General features: G+C 38.2%; 1 protein-coding gene across 6 annotated transcripts in view; it reads left to right on the forward strand.

Moving 5' to 3' along the window:
* The first annotated feature begins 4,513 nt into the window (after window positions 1-4,513).
* The window catches only part of ATF7 (activating transcription factor 7), a 95,226-nt gene continuing 78,851 nt past the window's right edge, over window positions 4,514-20,888 (forward strand). Inside the window, exons 1-2 of one of the 6 annotated variants that reach the window (XM_005206196.5) lie at window positions 4,514-4,617; window positions 20,454-20,522. In XM_005206196.5, coding sequence (XP_005206253.1) covers window positions 20,475-20,522 — 48 coding nt within the window. In that variant the 5' untranslated portion in view covers window positions 4,514-4,617; window positions 20,454-20,474. Of the gene's footprint in view, window positions 4,618-4,902; window positions 6,221-6,260; window positions 17,894-20,453; window positions 20,523-20,888 lie in introns of those variants that run through there. The other 5 variants (NM_001192843.1, XM_059886666.1, XM_010804892.4 and 2 more) reach the window with 5 other exon arrangements.

A 20,888-nucleotide genomic window follows, 5' to 3' on the forward strand; every position in this document is an offset into this window, starting at 1 on the left:
GCTCTTCACATCAGGTGGCCACAATATTGGAGCTTCAGCATCAGTCCTTCCAATGACTGATATTCAGGGTTTATTTCCTTTAGGATTGACTGGTTTGATCTCTTTGCAGTCTAACGGACTCTCAAGAGTCTTCCCTAGCAGCTCAATTCAGTTCAGTTCAGTTCAGTTCATTTCAGTTGCTCAGTCATGTCCGACTCTTTGTGACCCCATGAATCGCAGCACGCCAGGCCTCCCTGTCCATCACCAACTCCCGGAGTTCACTCAGACTCACGTCCATCGAGTCAGTGATGCCATCCAGCCATCTCATCCTCTGGCGTCCCCTTTTCCTCCTGCCCCCAAGCCCTCCCAGCATCAGAGTCTTTTCCAATGAGTCAACTCTTCACATGAGGTGGCCAAAGTACTGGAGTTTCAGCTTCAGCATCACTCCCTCCAAAGAAATCCCAGGGCTGATCTCCTTCAGAATGGACTGGTTGGATCTCCTTGCAGTCCAAGGGACTCTCAAGAGTCTTCTCCAACACCACAGTTCAAAAGCATCAATTCTTCAGCGCTCAGCCTTCTTCACAGTCCAACTCTCACATCCATACATGATCCCAGGAAAAACCATAGCCTTGACTAGACGGACCTTTGTTGGAAAGTAATGTCTCTGCTTTTTAATATGCTATTTAGGTTGGTCATAACTTTCCTTCCAAGGAGTAAGCGTCTTTTAATTTCATGGCTGCAGTCACCATCTGCAGTGATTTTGGAGCCCAGAAAAATAAAGTCTGATACTGCTTCCACTGTTTCCCCATCTATTTCCCATGAAGTGATGGGACCGGATGCCATGATCTTCGTTTTCTGAATGTTGAGCTTTAAGCCAACTTTTTCACTCTCCACTTTCATCTTCATCAAGAGGCTTTTTAGTTCCTCTTCACTTTCTGCCATAAGGGTGGTGTCATCTGCATATCTGAGGTTATTGATATTTCTCCCGGCAATCTTGATTCCAGCTTGTGTTTCTTCCAGTCCAGTGTTTCTCATGATGTACTCTGCATATAAGTTAAATAAACAGGGTGATAATATACAGCCTTGACGTACTCCTTTTCCTATTTGGAACCAGTCTGTTGTTCCATGTCCAGTTCTAACTGTTGCTTCCTGACCTGCATACAAATTTCTCAAGAGGCAGATCAGGTGGTCTGGTATTCCCATCTCTTTCAGAATTTTCCAAAGTTTGTTGTGATCCACACAGTCAAAGGCTTTGGCATAGTCAATGAAGCAGAAATAGATGTTTTTCTGGAACTCTCTTGCTTTTTCCATGATCCAGCGGATGTTGGCAATTTGATCTCTAGTTCCTCTGCCTTTTCTAAAACCAGCTTGAACATCAGGCAGTTCACGGTTCATGTATTGCTGAAGCCTGGCTTGGAGAATTTTGAGCATTACTTTACTAGCACGTGCTGCTGCTGCTGCTAAGTCGCTTCAGTCGTGTCCGACTCTATGCGACCCCATAGACGGAAGCCCACCAGGCTCTCGCGTCCCTGGGATTCTCCAGGCAAGAACACTGGAGTGGGTTGCCATTTCCTTCTCCAATGCATGAAAATGAAAAGTGAAAGGGAAGTCGCTCAGTCGTGTCTGACTCTTAGCGACCCCATGGACTGCAGCCTACCAGGCTCTGCCGTCCGTGGGATTTTCCAGGCAAGAGTACTGGAGTGGGGTGCCATTGCCTTCTCGTGAGATGAGTGCAATTGTGCGGTAGTTTGAGCATTCTTTGGCATTGCCTTTCTTTGGGATTGGAATGAAAACTGACCTTTTCCAGTCCTGTGGCCACTGCTGAGTTTTCCAAATTTGATGGCATATTGAGTGCAGTACTTTCACAGCATCATCTTTCAGGATTTGGAATAGCTGAACTGGAATTCCATCACCTCCACTAGCTTTGTTCGTAGTGATGCTTTCTAAGGCCCACTTGACTTCACATTCCAGGATGTCTGGCTCTAGGTCAGTGATCACACCATCGTGATTTCAGCCTTCTTTATGGTCCAACTCTCACATCCATACATGACTGCTGGAAAAACCATAGCTTTGACTTTACGGACCTTTGTCAGCAAGGTGATGTTTCTGCTTTTTAATATGCTGTCTAGGTTTGTCATAACTTTTCTTCCAAGGAGCATCTTTTAATTTCATGACTGTAGTCACCATCCTCACCATCCACAGTGATTTCAGAGCCTAAGAAAATAAAATCTGCCACTGTTCCCATTTTTTCCCCATCTATTTGCCATGAAGTGATGGGACTGGATGCCATGATCTTAGTTTTCTGAATGTTCGGTTTTAAGCCAGCTTTTTCACTCTCCTCTTTCACCTTCATTAAGAGGCTCTTTAGTTCCTCTTCACTTTCTGCCATTAGAGTGGAATCATCTGCTTATCTGAGGTTACTGATATTTCTCCTGGCAATCTTGATTCCAACTTGTGATTCATTCAACCTGGCATTTCAGCATGATGTACACCACATAGATGTTAAATAAGCCAGGTGATAATATACAGTCTTGATGTACTTCTGTCCCAATTTTGAACCAATCCATTGTTCCATGTCCAGTTCTAACTATTGCTTCCTGACCTGCCTACAGGTTTCTCAGGAGGAAGGTCAAGTGGTCTGGTATTTCCATCTCTTTAAGAATTTTCCACAATTTGTTGTGATCCACATAGTTAGGCTTTAGCATAGTCAATGAAGCAGAAATAGATGTTTTTCTGGAATTCCCTTGCTTTTTCTATGATCCAATGTTTGTTGGCAATTTGATCTCTGGTTCCTCTTCCTTTTCTAAATCCAGCTTGTACATCTGGAAGTTCTCGGTTCACTTACTGTTGAAGTCTAGCTTGAAGGATTTTGAGCATTACATTGCTAGCATGTAAAATGAGCATAATTGTACAATAGGGAGAAGTCACCTGGATTCTGTCTACCTTTCAGAGGCTAGGAAGATAAATGAGATCCTAGGCAGGAAGTTCAGAAATTTGAGTAATATAAAGCTGCAAAAGGAAGTTACCTGAGAGAAAATAGATTCCATAGGTAATATTTTGAGTTAACCCTCTTTATAATTACATAACATTTTTAAAGTTTTTTGTTGTTGTTGTTAAGTTGTGGTTAAAAAAAAAACAACACAAAAAACTGCATAATATAAAATTTACCACCTTGGTAACAACATGAGAAAATTTTAAATACAGCCTTTACATTTGATGTTTCACCCAAAATCTTCCCACAGCTGTCTCCTCATTGTTCAACTCAATACAAAGATTACTTCTTCAGTGAGGTCTCTCAATGCAGAAGTAAAGTTGCTTTCCTACTCTTGGTCACTTTCTGTCTCATTACCTGAAAGCGTTCTTCACTAACTGAAATATTTATGTTTATTAACTGTCTCCCGCTCCCCATGGAAGGGCTTCCCAGGTGGCTCATGGTAAAGAATTCATGGGTTCTAACCCTGGGTGGGGAAGATGCCCTGCAGAAGGAAATGGCAATCCACCCCAGTATTCTTGCCTGGGAAATTCCATGGACATTAGAGCCTGGAGGGCTACAGTCCATGTGGTCGCAAAGTCAGATGTGACTTAGTGACTAAACAACAACCGCCTCCCTGCTAAAACTGTAAATTCTACCAGAGTAGGGACCTGGTCTGTCTACTCTTCTCCCCACACCTAGTTCTTTGTACACAGTATGTTCTAAGAATTTGTTAAAATACTTTCTGCGTAATAAGTATAGTGCCTTTTAATACCAAACAAGTTTCATATAGCTTATCTCATTTGATTATTACAACTCTGAGTAAAATGGGATTGGTGGCCCCACTGTAAAGATACTCAAAAGAAAATGATAGAACTCTCCACCTCCATATACAGCAACCCCTTACCCCCATACACACAAAGAGAGAGCAGAGACTACGGCTACAGTGATGCTATTCTAAGTGCCAAAAAGAAAATGCAACTACTCGACTGTTTGGCACACTGAATCACCTTGTGTAGCTGTCTCGGTTTTTCCCCCCCTTTAAAACGATTTAAAAAAAAAAAATTTTTTTTTTTTTGGCCGTCCCACAGGGTTTGCAGGATCTTTGTTCCATCCCCAAGGGTTGGAACCCGTGGCCCCTGCAGTGGAAGCGCGGAGTCCTCACCACTGGTAGGCCAGGGAATTCCCTTCCCCCGTTCTTAAAAAAAAAAAAAACCAAAACAGCTTTATTGAGGTATATAACCTTGTCTTGTTTTTAAAGTGTGCTCTTTGTAATAATCTAATTCTCTAGTATGAGAATACTTTGGATCTCCATTACTACAGGCACCTGTAAGCATTCCCTTTCCTTCTTTTTATTTTTCTCCCCTTACACTCTGCAGTCGAACACGTGTGACCAGCGCCTAGGGAACTCGCTCAGCCTTCCTCCCTAGCCCTGCCCACCGAAAGTCGCGCCCCTTCTTTTTCCGGAGCCCGGCCCCTCGGCTTCTTTCCGACCTGGCTCGGCGGATCTCGCCCTTCCTCCAACCCCTCTCTACGTCTCGCGAGAAGTGAGAGCGCCTGGCCGGACGAGAGAAAAGTATCTGCTCCGCTGAGGGGGGAAAGAAGGAGCTGGAGATAGATTGTGGGACCGATCGCGGGCGGGCGGGAGGCGACGGAGCTACCAGAGGGTGAGTCCTGTTAACATTAACTAGTCCATGACCTGACGGGCGTCTCCCCGTCAACTCTGGTCAATCCCAGCGTCCCAGACCGGGGGCTCCCCTCCCAGTATGTGTTGGACGGGGGCGCTGAGGCGGTGGCCGGGCCCTGTCTGAGGAAGAGGGTGGGGCATGGACTAACGCCGACCAATAAGAAAGAAGGAAGCTACGATTGGCGGCCACAAATACTAATGAGAGGTCATCTTTACCTTGCGGAGTGACGCCCCTCTTCTCTCCCTCCTCCCGCCTCCTTCCTTTGGGGGGGAAGGCGGGGCCAGAGGCCTGAAGTGTGGGGAGAACTTGGGGTAAGTAGCCCCGGGGGGCACAGGGCGTGGCAAGAAGAGGGGAGTTGAATCCTGAGGGAATGGAAGTCTAGTGGAGCCTGGAATGGGGTGGAATGGGAGAAAGGGGAAGGGTACTAAACTGATTGAAGACGCTGGACTTCTCCAAAGAGTGGGGTTAGAGGCTTGGCATTGGAAGAGTTAGGGGTAATAGGCAGGAGGTAGGGTTGAGTAGGTGAAAACATAGCATTTGGTTTTGCTGGGAAGATAGGAAGGAGTAAGTGGAAGTGAGAGTGTGGCATTTCTATTGAATTATAAGAAAACCTATCAGGGACAAGATATCAGAGAAAAAGTATGGATATGAAGAAAATTAAGTGGATGAGTTCAGGAAGATTTAATAGGGGTGGGTGTAGTGGCCAAAAGGCATCACTTTGGGTAGGGTATGGGGGAATCCAGAAGGGTAGGAGAGGTATTTGGTTGGGAGACGGCTGATATGGACAGGTGTTTAGCTTAGGTATCAGAAGTCTGAGAAGTGATTTTAGAGCTTTTGGTGAATATGGCATCCAGTCTGGTAACCAGCCTGCAAGAAAGCTGGGATAGTGGTAAAGAGAAAAATAGAACACTTTCATCACTTCTACTCTGATTTCCTTTCTCCGTCTCTTCCTCTTGCCGACTTCATCTGTTCCTCAGCTCAGGGATGGGGGATTGGGACTTCGGTGGCCAAGTCAAAGCCCCATCGGGAGTTATATGTTGCTCTGAATTGCTTGTTATGTTCTCTGACTGGGGTGTTTACTGCCCAGGGCACCTCCTACCCAGATTCCCGCGTTGCTACTTTCCTGACTCTAAAAGTTTGTTTTCTACTTACCAGAGAGTGTTTTAGTACCTCTGAGGGTTGTGTCATAGTAAGTGTAGTTTTGTGGGGGTACGCAGAGTTTTCTCCACAAGCTCACTTGATTCCTATGTTTAAAAACTTTGCATTAGTGTAAGTAATTCTTGCAGAGACATCAGTCTTTATAGGTATTCTAAGCACAGAAAAATGTACTATACTGAAGTTTGTTTTGTTAATTGTTTCTTTCCCACTTGAGTTGCCAAATGGATGGTTGCAGTTCGTTTTAGCTAGCTTATGTTTTTTTTTAAGTGGTGTAAATAAAATGGACACGTATTTCAGGAAAGTGAAAATTTTTCAGTTTCTTCTTTTGTGTCCAGATCAGAAAGCTACAGATATGTCATAATATCTTAGGGGCAAGGGTTGGGGAAATCAAACACAGTTTGTACTTAAACATGGAGGATATAAGGTAAGTGGAGACTATTGCGAAATGTAACATGTCAGTAATAAAAGAAGCTAAAGAAAAGTCTGGCAGCTATACTAAGTAGTCTTACCAGTTCTTAATTCTATACAAAAAAGGGACAAGTCTTTGCCCTTTGTTTGATATTTGTTTATTATTTAATAACGAGCTAGTACAGTCAATTAATAACTTCTTTGCTGTTGCACAGATTTGTCTTTTACATTCCTTCTTTTACTTTTGGAAGCAAAATGACATCTGAAATACCAGTAACGGTGTTATATGAAGAGAAACCAGAGTATGTTGCTTTGTACTAACCTTTGGTTTTCAACAACCATTTATCCTCCTGGCCAGGAACTTACCCCTGCAGCACATTGAGACTAATTAATTACTGTCCTTACAGCATTAATTACTTAATTGGGTTCCAGTATTTCACATTCAGAGCATTGCTATTGGATATTCGGACATTTTCACAGTTTGCCTGGCAGTAGCACAAAGAAATTTCCAATGAGAGCAAAGTTCCTTGTTTTATTCTTCCATCCTGTAATTTGTGATGGCTTTGACTTGAGCACTGTCTCATTAGTGTTACCACCTAGCAGAAGGCTAGAGTATAATAAACACTGCTCATCTTTAAACTTGTCGATCAAAGGGTACAACCTGTGATAGTTTCAGTGTTGTAACTTTTAAGCATTTTTGCTTACCATGGCTTTAAAATGTTAATAAATACCGTTGTATATCTCCTTTCTCTTCCCTGTCCCTTTCCTCTCCCTCTTTCATCTCCTTTCCTTTCCCACTTCCAGTTCAGAATTAAATTTGTTTTTTTCAACCAACGCTCAAACTGCTGCTTTAAGTCCCTGGCTCTGCCTGAACACAGCTGCTCTGAAATTCTCACAAGTTACTGTTTTGTACACGTCAAGAGTGCGTTTTTCCTAGGCTGCAGTAGGAGGGAGTCAGTGATACAGTAGCCTCCTATCCATGTCTGATGAGGAGGAACCTTTTTGAAAGGAAGTTTTAGGTGGAGCAAATAGCATTGCCATATAAATGTCTAATAAAAACAGCTCTCTTTTTGAAACTAGTTGGCAGGCTGGCATACAATTGTCCCTTATCCCTTGATAAAGGTACGAAAGTTAAGGTGCGTATGTTGTTTCTTTGAGAAAAACAAATGCAGGATTCATTTAAAAAGAAAAACAGTATTTCTTTCGTTGTTGGTTTCTCTGATTGTGGTACTATGATTGTAGAGTTCATGGGAGAAAGTCTTCCATTTCTAGAAACATGACAAAATGATTTTTAATTTTCTCATTTTTGAATGTTGCCTTCCCCTAGCAGGCCTATTTTTAGGATCAAGTATATTCTTGAAATGTGGAAATGCATCATTTTGGAATGTTTGGTGGATGGTCTTTTAACTTTTGAATGCTGTGAGGAAGCGATCCCTACTTCATAGATACCCCGTTCCATTATTGGAGCTCTACTTTTAGAACATTCTTTACATTGTGGTGCTCTTTACTCCTGCCATCTGAAGCTACAATAAATAAACCTAATTCCTTGTCAACCTGGTAGCCCTTCAAATGTTTGATGACAGTTATGTCCTGTTAAAACTTCTCTCTTACTGGGGTAAATATCCCATATTCTTTCAACCATTCCTTAAGTTACATTTTTAATAAAGTTCAGCCTCCTTGTCAACCTGCTTGAGTTTTTAGAATTTCTTATTTAGATCTGAATATAACATTTGATATAATCTGATCAATACAAAGTACAGGGGCAAGTAGGGCTTCTTTTTTCACTGCACTGAATAGTTAAAAAAAAAACAAACACAACATTGATTTTATTTATTTGGCTGGGTAGGGTCTTAGTTGTGTGAGCTCTTAGTTGCATCATGTGGGATCTAGTTCCCTGACCAGGGATCAAACCCAGGCCCCCTGCTTTGGGAGTGAGGAGTGTTAGCCACTGGACCACCAGGGAAGTTCCAGTACCTCTGTTCTTAAAGCCTAAGATCCAGTTAATTTATATAATTAATTTTTAAATTTCAGTTGAATTTGCATTTATCTCTATGTTTTATGTTTGAAATAAACTATAGCACTTGTGAAGAAAAAATGTACACATATATATGTATATTGTTGTTTAGTTGCTAAGTCGTGTCCAACTCTTTTGCAACCCGCACGGACCGTAGCCCACCAGGCTTCTCTGTCCATGGGATTCCCAGGCAAGAATTCTGGAGTGGGTTGTCATTTCCTTCTCCAGAGAATCTTCTGACCTAGGAATCGAACCTGTTGTTTCCTACATTGCAGGTGGATTCTTTACCACCAAGGGAAGCCCATATATGTAAATACATATTTAAATTATAGTTTATTAGTGTGGTGGTCTAAATTTGTCTTGCTCTGTTCTGTAGGGAAAATGGTGCTTACAAATGAGATAAAACATCAGAAGACATCTCTAGGGACTGAAGACTTTATGTTGGCAGCCAACAACTTTACTGTGTGTTAATTTTAGCCTGATAGTTCAATTTATGTTTGAGCAATTTTAGCTGATAAATGCAATTTTAAAGCATCTTCCTCTTTTGGGGTTTTAATTTTTACTTTCATTTTTAGCAAATTGCACATTCTGTATGGAAATGTTTGTGTGGAATGAAGTAGCACTCTGTAGGGACAGAATACATTTTCTTCTGATAACATTCTCATCCATCTAAGATCGTAATTATGAATTTTCCTAGAACGCAGAAATACGGACTTGATGACCCCTCAAAGTCCTTTCCAGCCCCAAAATTCATAAGTAGAGGCTCAGATCAAGGAACTTACTATTTAAGAATCAAGAAGAAAAATAGAATGTAAAGAAAATGAAATTGAAATGGTTCTACTGACCCAGTGGGAATGGATAAACAAAAAGCAAGGAACATAAATGACAAGAAATAATAATTCCTGTGAGCTAAAAGCAGAACAAAAGTCATCAACAACAAATATTTTGCATTGGAGTCATTTTATGTCTTAAAGTATTTTATCATGACATTTTCTCTTCAGAATTTCCCTGGTGGACACTGTGTTGAAAGAATGTGGTTGGTTTTGTTTTTTTTTCTTCTGTTAAATCATAGTATTTTGTTTCCTTTGGTTCTCTTGTTTGTCCTTTTGTTGAGAAACTTAAGGGGAAAAAAAATCTGAATAATATATTCACTGCCTGTATACAGTGAAGCAAATTTCAGTTCAGCTTTGAAAGTAAACATAAACTCCTTGGCTTCCTTGGAGAGGAAGGATGAATGTTAAAATTCAGGAGAGGTTTTATGAAAAGACAAATTTACTACTCAGTTTTTAAAACTTTTGAAGCAGACATCTAGGAAAGATTCCCAACTAAACCACGGATTCATTTTGATATTTGGCAAAACTAATACAATTATGTAAAGTTTAAAAATAAAATTAAATTAAAAAAATAATAAAATAAATAAAGTCGCTATAAAAAAAAATAAATAAACCAAAGGTGAGCTACTACAGTAGTGTCATGAGGGAAAACAAAACTCATTACAAACTCACAACTTTGTTAGCGTCTCATCTTTTGGTGAATTTAATCCTAAACGTTTTCATGTATTTGAAACCTGACTGTGCCAAAAGTTTCTCTAATTCAGTACTGCATTTATCCTTAATAAATATCAATTTGTGAAAGTCTAACAAGAGCCAAGATTTAGCTTGAGAAGTTACTTTGTGAGTTTATGTCTTGGGCTTCCCTGGGAATAGTTTTGTTCTGCCATAGTCTCATCTCCTCACAAAACCCAACTTGTTTTCTTTGAGTGAAGTTATTTACTAATATCTTCTTATCTAGTATGGTGCTTCTTTCTGACCTAACAGAGAGAGATTTATGTTCTAAATTGGTCAGTTTTATTTGGGGCTTAAAATTTACCAGGTAAGATAAATGTCACTTTTTCAGATTAAAAAATAGAATATAACCATTCTTTTTGAAATAGGAATATGCTTGCCTTTATTATAAAAACAGGATGATTTATTGAATATAACACGATTGCTATAAATGATTTGTGTTGTCACCAAGTTTCTTGCCAGTAATGTTTATTTAAGCTTTATCAAACTTAAATAAAACTAGGATTTAACATGATTTTTCTGGTATTTCTGGTACTGGTATGTCTTTCATAGCACCATTTAATTTTTTTTAAGTTTTGGTCAAGCAGTAGTTTGCTAATATTTTACATACCTATGTTAGGGACTTCTGAAAGTCATTGAACATTGCAATACCCTAGATAGGTCACTGTGTTGCCAGTATGTGGACAGTATTAGAAAATAAATTTTTTTCTTGAGAACTTTTGAGGGTCTCCATGATTATCATTGTGGGATATTATAGCTATTTCCCATCTGGGACCAAACTCATACTCGGGTTTAATATTAAAGTCTATCAGGTTTGTTGTTGTTTGCAGCCTGTTTAAGTCCATGAAGATTTAAAATTTATCCTCAAAGATCAGTGTTGGCCCTTTGATTGCTATTGCTTTGTTGTTTCAGGGAACACACTTTACCTGAAAATGAGTAGGAAAAAAAACAAAACAACGCCAGAGTTTTGACAGCCTATCAGTTTCCAGGAATTTTTTTACTTCTAAAATCTTATTGAGACCAAGCATAGATAGGTATAATGTTCTCTAGTTGTTTCTAACTCCGCTTCCTTGCTATCACTTTAGCAAGTTATTTCTTCTTTGTTTTTGCTTTATTAACCTTCCTGAGAATAGCTCAGAATAGTTCCTTGAATCCTCCAAAAGCCTGGAGAGGCTTTTAAAAAGTTCTAGTCTAGTAATTGCCTGTATGAAGCTACTTCCATACAGCTTCTAAGCTTTGACCATGTGTTGCCTAACTTATGATTCAGCCTAATTCTCACTCCCATCTGTTTTCAGTCATTTGCTACAAAACTATTTGGTCTATTTAAACTGGCTCCTTTCTTTGAAACCTGTCGCTGCATGTCTGAGCCTGAAATCCAGAAATTAATTTTAACCTTCTCTTTGATCAGTTCAGGGCACTCTACTGTTTATTTCTCAAACTGTGGGTCTCAAACTGCTTTTGGTCTTAGTACCCACCCCTCTACACTCTTAAAGAGGACTCCAAAGAGCTTTTGCTTATTGTATCTACTTGTATTTACCATATTAGAAATTAAAATGGAGAAAATTTTAAAATATTTCATATACTTATTTTAAAATAACAGTATAAATGTATCTATAGTTTTAAAAAGTTGGGGAGAAGAACATCAAATGTCTGGCTGATAGAAAACATCCATATTCTCGTATCTGTTTCTGCATTTAATCTGTTAACAATATGTTGTTTGGTTGAAGTATCTGAAGAAAACCTGTGCTTACACAGATATGTAATAGGAAAAGAAAAGATTCTTTTCAGATAACTGTTGGTAATCTTTCTTCTTTGATAACTACATCAAAATCTGAAAAGTGATAGCTTCTTAAAAGTAGGCTGTTGTATAGAATCTGATACCACATCTGTGAACTTTTAACACCCAGACTTATGTTGCCTCTTAACAGGTCTTTTGCCCATGTATGTTCTGAATACCCATGAACCCTCTGGGAGGGTCTCAAGGACCTGTAAGGATCCCTGAGGCCCTCTTTGAGAACCACACTTGAAAAATACAGCTGTTTATCATGTAGGAGGAATATCCAACCATCTTAATGCTTCTCAAAGGGTGGGTTACTGACCACGTGCATCCGAATCACCCAGGGTGTTTTTTAGTGTCGATTTTTGGGCACCAAAGCCAAGAGAATCCAGGAGGAGGTCTGGGGATCTGTATTTTTACACTGTGTCTACATGAATATGCTAAAGATTGAGAACCCTGGAGATAGCTTAATCATATTTTAAGAAAATCTATTTTCTAAATTTTAAGAAGTCAAATAAAAAAATTGGTACTTGAATAGTCCTAATATAAGTCCTTATTATTAAGCACTCTGACATTTGTCATATTTGGGATATCTTAACCTTGTATTTTAATTAATAATAGTTATCATAATACCAAAAGTTTGCAAACTAAGGCCTCTTGGTAAATATGTTAGGCTTTGAAGTCATGAGGTCTCTGTTATAACTACAACTCTGCCATTGCAGCACAAAAGTAGCTAGCCAGGGACAACATGCAGAGAATAAGCATGGCTGTGTTCTCATAAAACTATTTATGGACACTAAAATTTGAATTTCATAAAATTTTCACGTCACAAAATTTTCTTCCTTTGTTTTTTTTTCAGCCATTTAAAAGTGTAAAAACCACTCATAGCTTGTGGACCAAAAAAGACCAAGTGGCAGGCTGGGTTTGGCCTATGGGCTGGAGTTTGCCAATCCTTGATGTATACTGTAACTGGTTTATGAGTTTAAAAATTATTATGATAAAACATACTTATTGTTAAAGCCATAAATATTATTTAATTTTCCTAGACAAAAATAATGCTCCAAGAAACTGTAGTCCTTCAAAGTCATGTTTCTGGACATTCATTTATATAAGAAACACTTGTGTGTAAACTTGGAAATGTGCTATTCAGTTGAAAGTAGTCATACAATATGCAAGTTACCATACAACTTTCAGGTATTACAAAAAGATATGGTGTCCATTTTTATATCTTCTTTGGGATGTGTGAGAACAGGTAACTAGGATTTAGTCCAACTTCAACTACTTGACTTACCTTTTGCCTATTTTTTTTTAACTCTCTACCTCAGTTTTCCAATTTGTTAGTTAGCAAAGGACCTTATAAAAGGCTAATTAAGTTTATAAAAGTATACATGCTTTTTATGCAATCCTTTTGAGGCATTTGGATTACCTGCTAATGAAATAATGTGTTAAACTGTTGTTATGCTAAATAATACAGTGGCAAATGAACCCAGATTTTATGAACAGAAATTTCACTTCCTAAATAATCTACTGTCTAGTTAAACTTGAGTCTTCTATGGTGTCTGGGGTTAAATACCTTCATTATAGTCTCATATGTTTATTGGAATCTTTTCCTTAAGTCAGTGTTCTGGATGTAATTCGAGTCACAGCAACACAGTGTCCTACTGTGTGTATAATAAAATGTTGAGACTGCTGTGGTGGACCCCTTCAGTGTTTGTGCTCTTTGCTTAGCAGCAGCTAAATTATCTTAGAATCTGAAACTTGGTAACCAGAGTTATGTTCTTAGAAGAGAGCTGTGTATAATTTTTTTCTTTTCAGTATCATAGGGGCATAGAGCCTATAGAGCTCTGTTTGGGTGTCTGAATGTTTTATCTTGTTTGTAGCTCACTGAAAGACATTCTGTACCTTGATTTCAGCTCTGTTCCCTTTGTGATGAATGGTTGGGCAATTTCTAGGTGTTTTAATATAAGTACTACTTTTTATTGTTAGGCAGCATTCGTGGGTTTCTGAAAATGGATCCTTGAGGGTAACAAAGAAGGAATTATCTTGAAATGCTTGATTTACCCTGTGTATCAATCTGAGTTTCTACCACATCTATTTCTATTGATATATGATGCTGTTTATATTTTTAGAAAGCTTTTTTGGTAGTCCATTTTGAACTTATCAGTTGATTCTATGGTTCTGTTGCTTTGTAATGTAGAGTGAACAACTTTGTATGGTTTTTAAATACTATACTGTTAGTGATTTAGAATAGTCTAGCAGATACAAGCCTTTTTTTTAAACTCAGAAATTTTTTAGTCGTGCAAATCAGTATTTTTATTATTAAATTATATTATTATTTGATTTATTAGAAGCAATCTATGATCATTGTAGAGACTTTGGGAAACACTGCAGGTAGAAAGAAGAAAATACAGTCATCTAGACTGCTACTATCCAGAGATAACCATTGTTAACATTTGATGTTGTTGCCCTCATCTTGTTCTGTGCTTATTATTTTGTTTGCTTTTTTATAGATTTGGAATTATGGTGCATGTGCAAGTTTGTATCCTACTTAATGTATAGCACTTAATGTATAGCATTTTCTCATGTTGTTAAATAGCTTTGAGAAATGTTATTATTAACAACTTATATATATTGTAAGACAGTGTTTCAATTTATATTTTTCCATCCTTTGTAAACATTTTATTTAATTCCTTTTCCTTTTTTTGTTATAAATATGACTGTGGTGAACATTTTCATATATAGATTATCCATGTTTCTGGCTTTAGCCTCAGAATAAAGTCCCCAAAGAAGAATTATTTGTTCAAAGGATATAAAACATTTTAAGACACTTAATATAAACATTGCCAGATTGCTTTCCAGAAAGATTGTCCAAATAATGTACTCCCCAAAGTCTCATATTAAGGTTCCCTCTCTGCTGCATCCTTGATTAGCAAGCATTCTTTTATACTTGAAAATGTATCTTAAAATCTGTGGTCTAGGTTTTGTTTTCAAGGGTCAATTAACTTGATGAATACCTCTCTTCTCCCCATTTTTAACACTCTAACCAAAAACTGTAGAACTTCTTCTATGTTATTTGTATGATAAGAACATAGAATTGATTGGGTGTAGTCACATAAAGTTCCTTAGGCACAAGGTAGTTGTAAATATGTATTTAAAATAATGTCTTAAATATATATTGCTTTAACTACATAAATAATCTACATCGCAGTTGTCTTGTGAACCCAGTAGCTTTCTGCAAAACTTGGAAAGATAAGTGTAAAATTTCAGCAAAGTATACTTGAATATCGGAGAAGGCAACGGCAACCCACTCCAGTACTCTTGCCCGGAAAATCCCATGGACGGAAGAGCCTGGTAGGCTGCAGTCCATAGGGTCTCGAAGAGTCAGACACGACTGAGCGACTTCACTTTCACTTTTCACTTTCATGCACTGGAGAAGGAAATGGTAACCCACTCCAGTGTTCTTGCCTGGAGAATCCCGGGGACGGGGGAGCCTGGTGGGCTGCTGTCTATGTGGTCGCACAGAGTCGGACACGACTGAAGTAACTTAGCAGCAGTAGCAGCATACTTGAATACTGACTTCAAATTAAATTAATAAACATTTATTGAACATCAACTGTGTTAAGAAAGAAAGGGCTTCCAGAAGTTTTAAACTGAATCTCTATATTCTGCCCCATTTTCCTTCTGGTCACAGATAATACAGCCATTTCCTTTTTATGTATGAAACTAAAGTAGTCCACTCCTTGTTACTAACACATTACCATTGCATCTTTTATAGCAATTATCTATTAATGTGAAATTATTTTTAACTTGTATTTGTTTCATCTTTGTAGACTCTTAAGTAAGCACTATGAGGGCAGATATCTTGTCTGACTCATTGAGTTTTGGAGCCTAGAGTGTGTGTTAGGTGCTGAATAAAGGTGTTCAGTGAATTAATCAACTTTTTAATTTAAAAAGTAAATTTATATATTAATAATATATTTTATTATTAATATATAATTATATATTAATATATAAATTTACTTTTTGATCCCAAAGATGAATCTTAGTTATTAGTTTCATACATCTCTTTGTCAAATATTTTACCAAGACCTAACCATCTCTATTGTGCTCATGTATATATATTCTGGAATTGCTAGCAAAATAATTTGATAAATGATCTTAAGGAATAGGAGAAATAATAAGAGATCTAATATGTACACTGATCAACCTCTGACTAATTGAACTTGTAAATTAAGCCATCATTCTTATCTTAACTTGGCACGTTTCATGCTAGTTAATAGGATTCTTTGCCTGGCCAAACTTTAGTCAGGCTCCTGAACCTTCTTTTAGGCCCATCTCCCTTGTAAAATTGAATTTTAGCAAGAACCTTGCTAAGTCAGTTTACCAAGAACCCCCTCCCCCTCAAAATCTGTTCACGCTCATATCTGATCAGGTTCTTCATCCTCTACCATCCCTCAGGTGATGTCTGATCACCCTGGCTTGTCTTCAGGAAGAATCTTGTTAGGTTAGTTTAACCAGACTCTTCCTTATCCCTTATGTCTCCTCTTGGTAATTTTCTAGTCACTGACCCCCACCCTATACCTTGGCTATAAATTCCCACTCACTGATGGTATATTTAAAACTGAGCCCAGTTATGTACTGAAGTCTCTTAGCTTCTGTTGCAATGCTCCTAAATAAAATCTGTTTTTTACTGCTTAACTGTCTGGTGGTTTAGTCACTAAGTCGTGTCTGACTCTTGCGACCCCATGGACTGTAGCCTGCCAGGCTCCTCTGTCCATGGGATTTTCCAGGCAAGAATAGTGGAGTGCGTTGCCATTTCCTTCTCCAGAGGATCTTCCCGACCCAGGAGTCGAACCCAGATCTGCATTGCAAGCAGAATCTTACCTGCTGAGCTACAAGGGAAGCCCTGACTACTGTCTAGTTCTGGTTTTTTTTTTTTTCACACAGATGAAAGATTGCTTTTTTGCAAAGGACTGTCTTTATTTTTATGTCTACTTTGCCTGGCACTTAATAGTTTCTTAGTAATGTTTTTGAAAATGCATGATAGTTAGTCTGAACCCCTTCTAGATTTTCATGAATCTTTGATGTTTATGTTGTATATGCCCTTCTCATTTTTTTGTACTTAGGAATATCTGCTTTTTGTTATTAGGAACCTAAAACAGGCGCTTGGGTGTGTTGGTACGTGGCTTTTATTCCTTACCATGGCTTTTATTGCTTACCTAAAGTTGGGTTTTCTTATTAACATCAGTTGGTTACTAAAGAAATGATCATATTACCACCAGTTCCAGAGAAATGACTTTGTAGACCTCAGTGACAGACTCCATCCTCATTCTATTTAAAAAAAGAACAGATAGATATACATATGTATACTTATGTATATACATTTTATATACATTTTAGGGTATATTTCTGGCTCTGACAAAATTATATAAGAAAGATTCTATTAAATGACCCCAGTCATTAAAAATCATTCTCTAAACCTAGGGTTTTCTTCACTTTTCTCTCTGTCAGCATTCAAATAACTTTCTCTCTTTTAAGTGAATACCAGTTCTCATCATTCATGCATTCTGGTGAATCTGAGGGTGTGAGCTTTTATCTTGGCCCCTAGGACAGCTCTTTTTTGCATCTTTGTTTTCCTGTTTTGAGATCTCCATTGAGAGCATTTCACTTTTCCTTGGAAATGTTTCTAAATATGTGTATCCTCTCTCTGTTATTTATTGCTTAGTTCTGTAAAATGCTTGAGTTTCATCCTGAAGAATAGATTGAGAAACAGACCACAGACTTGAGTGCCATGCCTGGACACGTGATCTACTTGTCAAGCAGTACAGTTACAGATGGGCTGTGAGTTAAATTCTAGTGAATGACAGCATCATCATTCAAGATTTCACCTTTTGTCTCAGTCTTTGTACTACAGAAATGTGTTGCTATTTGTTTTTTGAGAAGGCATCAGTTTGACCTTTCATAATTAGAGATTTAAGTATCAAAGAGGAATAAGCAATCGCATTCTTTATGTGCAGCAGTTGATACAGCAGATTGGGAATGAAAGAAATTTTTTAACGGATGCTAACTGGAAATTCTTTTTTAAGTGGGGAGACAGATCATTATTGTAGTTAAATATTTCTAAGAGATATCACTTTGAAGCTAAAAGCAAGAATGATGGAAATGAAAGAAGGCAAGAGACTGAGGGAATGAATTGTAGGGGGATTTCCCTGGCAGTCCAGTGGTTAGACTCCATGCTTTTCCAATGCAGGCGGCATTGGTTTGATCCTTGGTCAGGAACTAAGATCCCACATGCGTTGTGTTGCAGCCCAAAAAGAAGAAGGAGAATTGTAGGTATGTAAAAGAGAGGGTCTTCTTCCTCCCATTGTGGTCTCCCTTTGGTGAAAATGGCAAACAAAAGCCAGCAAATGGGAAGGAAGCAGGAAATCCTAGATAGTGACTGTCAAATTTGAGTATTTAAGAGGTGTGAGAATGCTTGCTTCTGTTACATTTTAATGCTTTTCCCCCAAACTTATTTTGCCCTTTTCCCCACTTTTAGAAAATCATAGTTTTTCATCTCTATTTTTTAGTAAGGGTGCAATGAAATAAAATTTGAAAACCATATATTGTGATGTGACTGTGCAAAATCAAAAATTTTGAATTTTGTGGTTTGAGGAAAACCATTCCAGTACTGTCCCATTCCTCAGCCAAGACCCGTTTTTCCCTCTAAATCGGTAGAAAACTGAGAAAACTTAGCCTCCAAAACAACCGAGGTAAAAAATTAGGAATCCTGTCTGGTTCTTTATGTTATATCTATTCTAGACCTTGTAGCTTGCTTCCTGGTTAAAAATATGTTAGAGGATCTTGTTGGAATAAAATTCTCATTTAGTGATTATATTAGGAAAGCAGGTTCTGGGACTAGGAAGTAGAATTATCTCTAGCAGGGCAGTTGTTAGGATTTTTCCGGAGATAATTGCTTTCCAGAAATGTTCTGAGTTTTCAGCCATAGTGGCATTGGTCTTTGCATTTATTTACTGTTATATATTGATATTTGTATTTATTTTTTGCACTATGATGTAGTTATAGAAAGTGCTAAAAAATCATGATGTATTTAAAATAAACAAACAAACCAGAAAACCCCCTTGTCCTGGGGCTATGTGAAGAATAAAGCTCTCATTTTCCCAGTACCCAGTCATCAGCTTGAACTGGCCTCTCCTAGGAACAGAATTTATTGAAGCAATTTATCCTGGCTAAATGTGAGATAAATCTGTGTACACCTATGTACATACAGGCTCTCTTCCATTACAGCAGTGCTGCAGCATCAGTTTCCTTCATAGTTAGACCCTGTTCTATCACACTGAAGGATTACTAAGAAGCCCTTTCTATTTTATGGGCATCCCACAATTTTAAACACCGATTAGTTGTGGAATTACTGATCAGACTACCAGAAATACGGGCATCCAACCCCAGAGTGAGTCTTAACAGAGTAGGAGAGATGTTTCCACTCCCATCTGAGTTTTAAGCATGTTTTTAAGTTTCTGATTGTCGGATTCCATCTAGCACTTTAATATTTTATTTTGATGTAGACCTGACTGAGGTTAACCTGACATTTTGGTTTATCTTCAAGATAAAAATTCAAAGTTTGGCTACAGTTCTGAAATCGTTTCTAGGCATATTCAGATTGTAGTTCTTCTCTTTCATCTTCCCTTGTTCTTGTTCTTTCATACAGCTTTCACTCTTGTAGAAGGATGTTTGAAAATGTCCTTTAGGGGTTTTATTTTAAAAGACTATTTTTGTGACCCTCCCTTTTTTCTGTTTTACTCCTTCAAAATATGGTACATCTTTTAGGGATATTTTTACTATGATTTACATTTCTAATCTATTCATCTCCACTTCTATTTTTATTCCTAGTTAGGATGTGAGAAATTTCCCCCAACACATACATTTGGAATTATTGTTCTTTGACAAAGAATTTTGATCAACATTTCAAGAATTTAGCTTCAATAATTAAAAAACAGCAACAGTATAAACCCTGTTAATTCTTCAGAGAAACAGAGAGGATGGATGGTGATGCCTTTTAGTGCCATTTCTTTTATCCCCTGCAGCAGCTCACATCTGTTGGCTGCAACGGAGCAGCCCAAGAACTCTGGCCGAGAGCAGCACAAACAGCCGGAACATATTCACCCAGTAAACCCCCAAAGAGTCGACATTTGTTTTATTGCTGCTTTTAAAAACCTAGCCATAAATAGAATCAGGGGGGAAGGGCACCGATATTTCTCCATTTGCCACAGATGATTGGTGGGGGGAGAAGGAGGCTCCCCGTAGGGAGAGAAAGGTTTTATTTTTATTTTTTTATTAATGAAAATCATTTCCCATGTAGCCCAATAGGATGGGTGCTTTGTTTTCTTTGGCAATAATCTGGGATAAACAGCCCTTGCCAACAGTCTCATAGTTTATACACCAGGGAGCCAGATTATGGCCCTGTAAAATGGAGCACCCCTCCTATAATCCCTTAATTAATTAAATGACAAATTTTGGTCTTCTCTAGTTCAGAAATACGGCTTCCGCATCAAGCGTTCAGTGGATTTATTGACGTAGGGAACTACACTGGTTGTAATTCAGCAGACTGGAGAAGTGTGTTATATACTATAGCAGAAAGAGGGAAAATAGCAAAAGGTTTGAAATTCCTTTACTCTTCAGGTCTACATTTTTCTAATTAAAAGTTTCAATTGAGGCACAGTAGATCATATGCCACCTGTCTAATGGGTCTCCCCAAAGTAGCCTGTGTTTACAGCTTTGATAGACAGCATTCTTGGAACACCTGTTTCTGGGCTTGATATTTTTGAAGCACTTTTTTTTTTTTTTAACTCCAGCGTATTTAACATAACTTTTCCCCCTACCTCCCCCTCCTCAGCTCCGCTCTGCTCTATGAAATATGGGAGACGACAGACCGTTTGTGTGCAATGCCCCGGGCTGTGGACAGGTACGTTTACAATATACTTTATTGAGAATGTCTCGTTGTGAATCAAAGTGGCTGTTTTATCACTAAGGCAAAGAGTTTAAAGCCGGTGTTTTACGTGATCACTGGAGGTAATCAGATCAGAGGATTTGCAGTGTGTAAATCCAAGTTATGAGGAAGGGTAGGCACTCTACTGTAATGAAATCTGCCTTGCTCTCTTTCATATTGTTATTCTGCTGGTGTTTGTTTCCCAGTACACTGTGTTTAGGAATACATGTTGCTCTTGCACCCTTTCTAAAGCTGTTTATATAAATACAAAGCAAGTTTAGAAGTATCTTCTTTTTAGCCTTCATGAATATAAAAGTCTATTCAACATATTTGGATAAGTAG

Source organism: Bos taurus, chromosome 5 (assembly GCF_002263795.3).
Source record: "Bos taurus isolate L1 Dominette 01449 registration number 42190680 breed Hereford chromosome 5, ARS-UCD2.0, whole genome shotgun sequence".
Classification (NCBI taxonomy): domain Eukaryota; kingdom Metazoa; phylum Chordata; class Mammalia; order Artiodactyla; family Bovidae; genus Bos; species Bos taurus.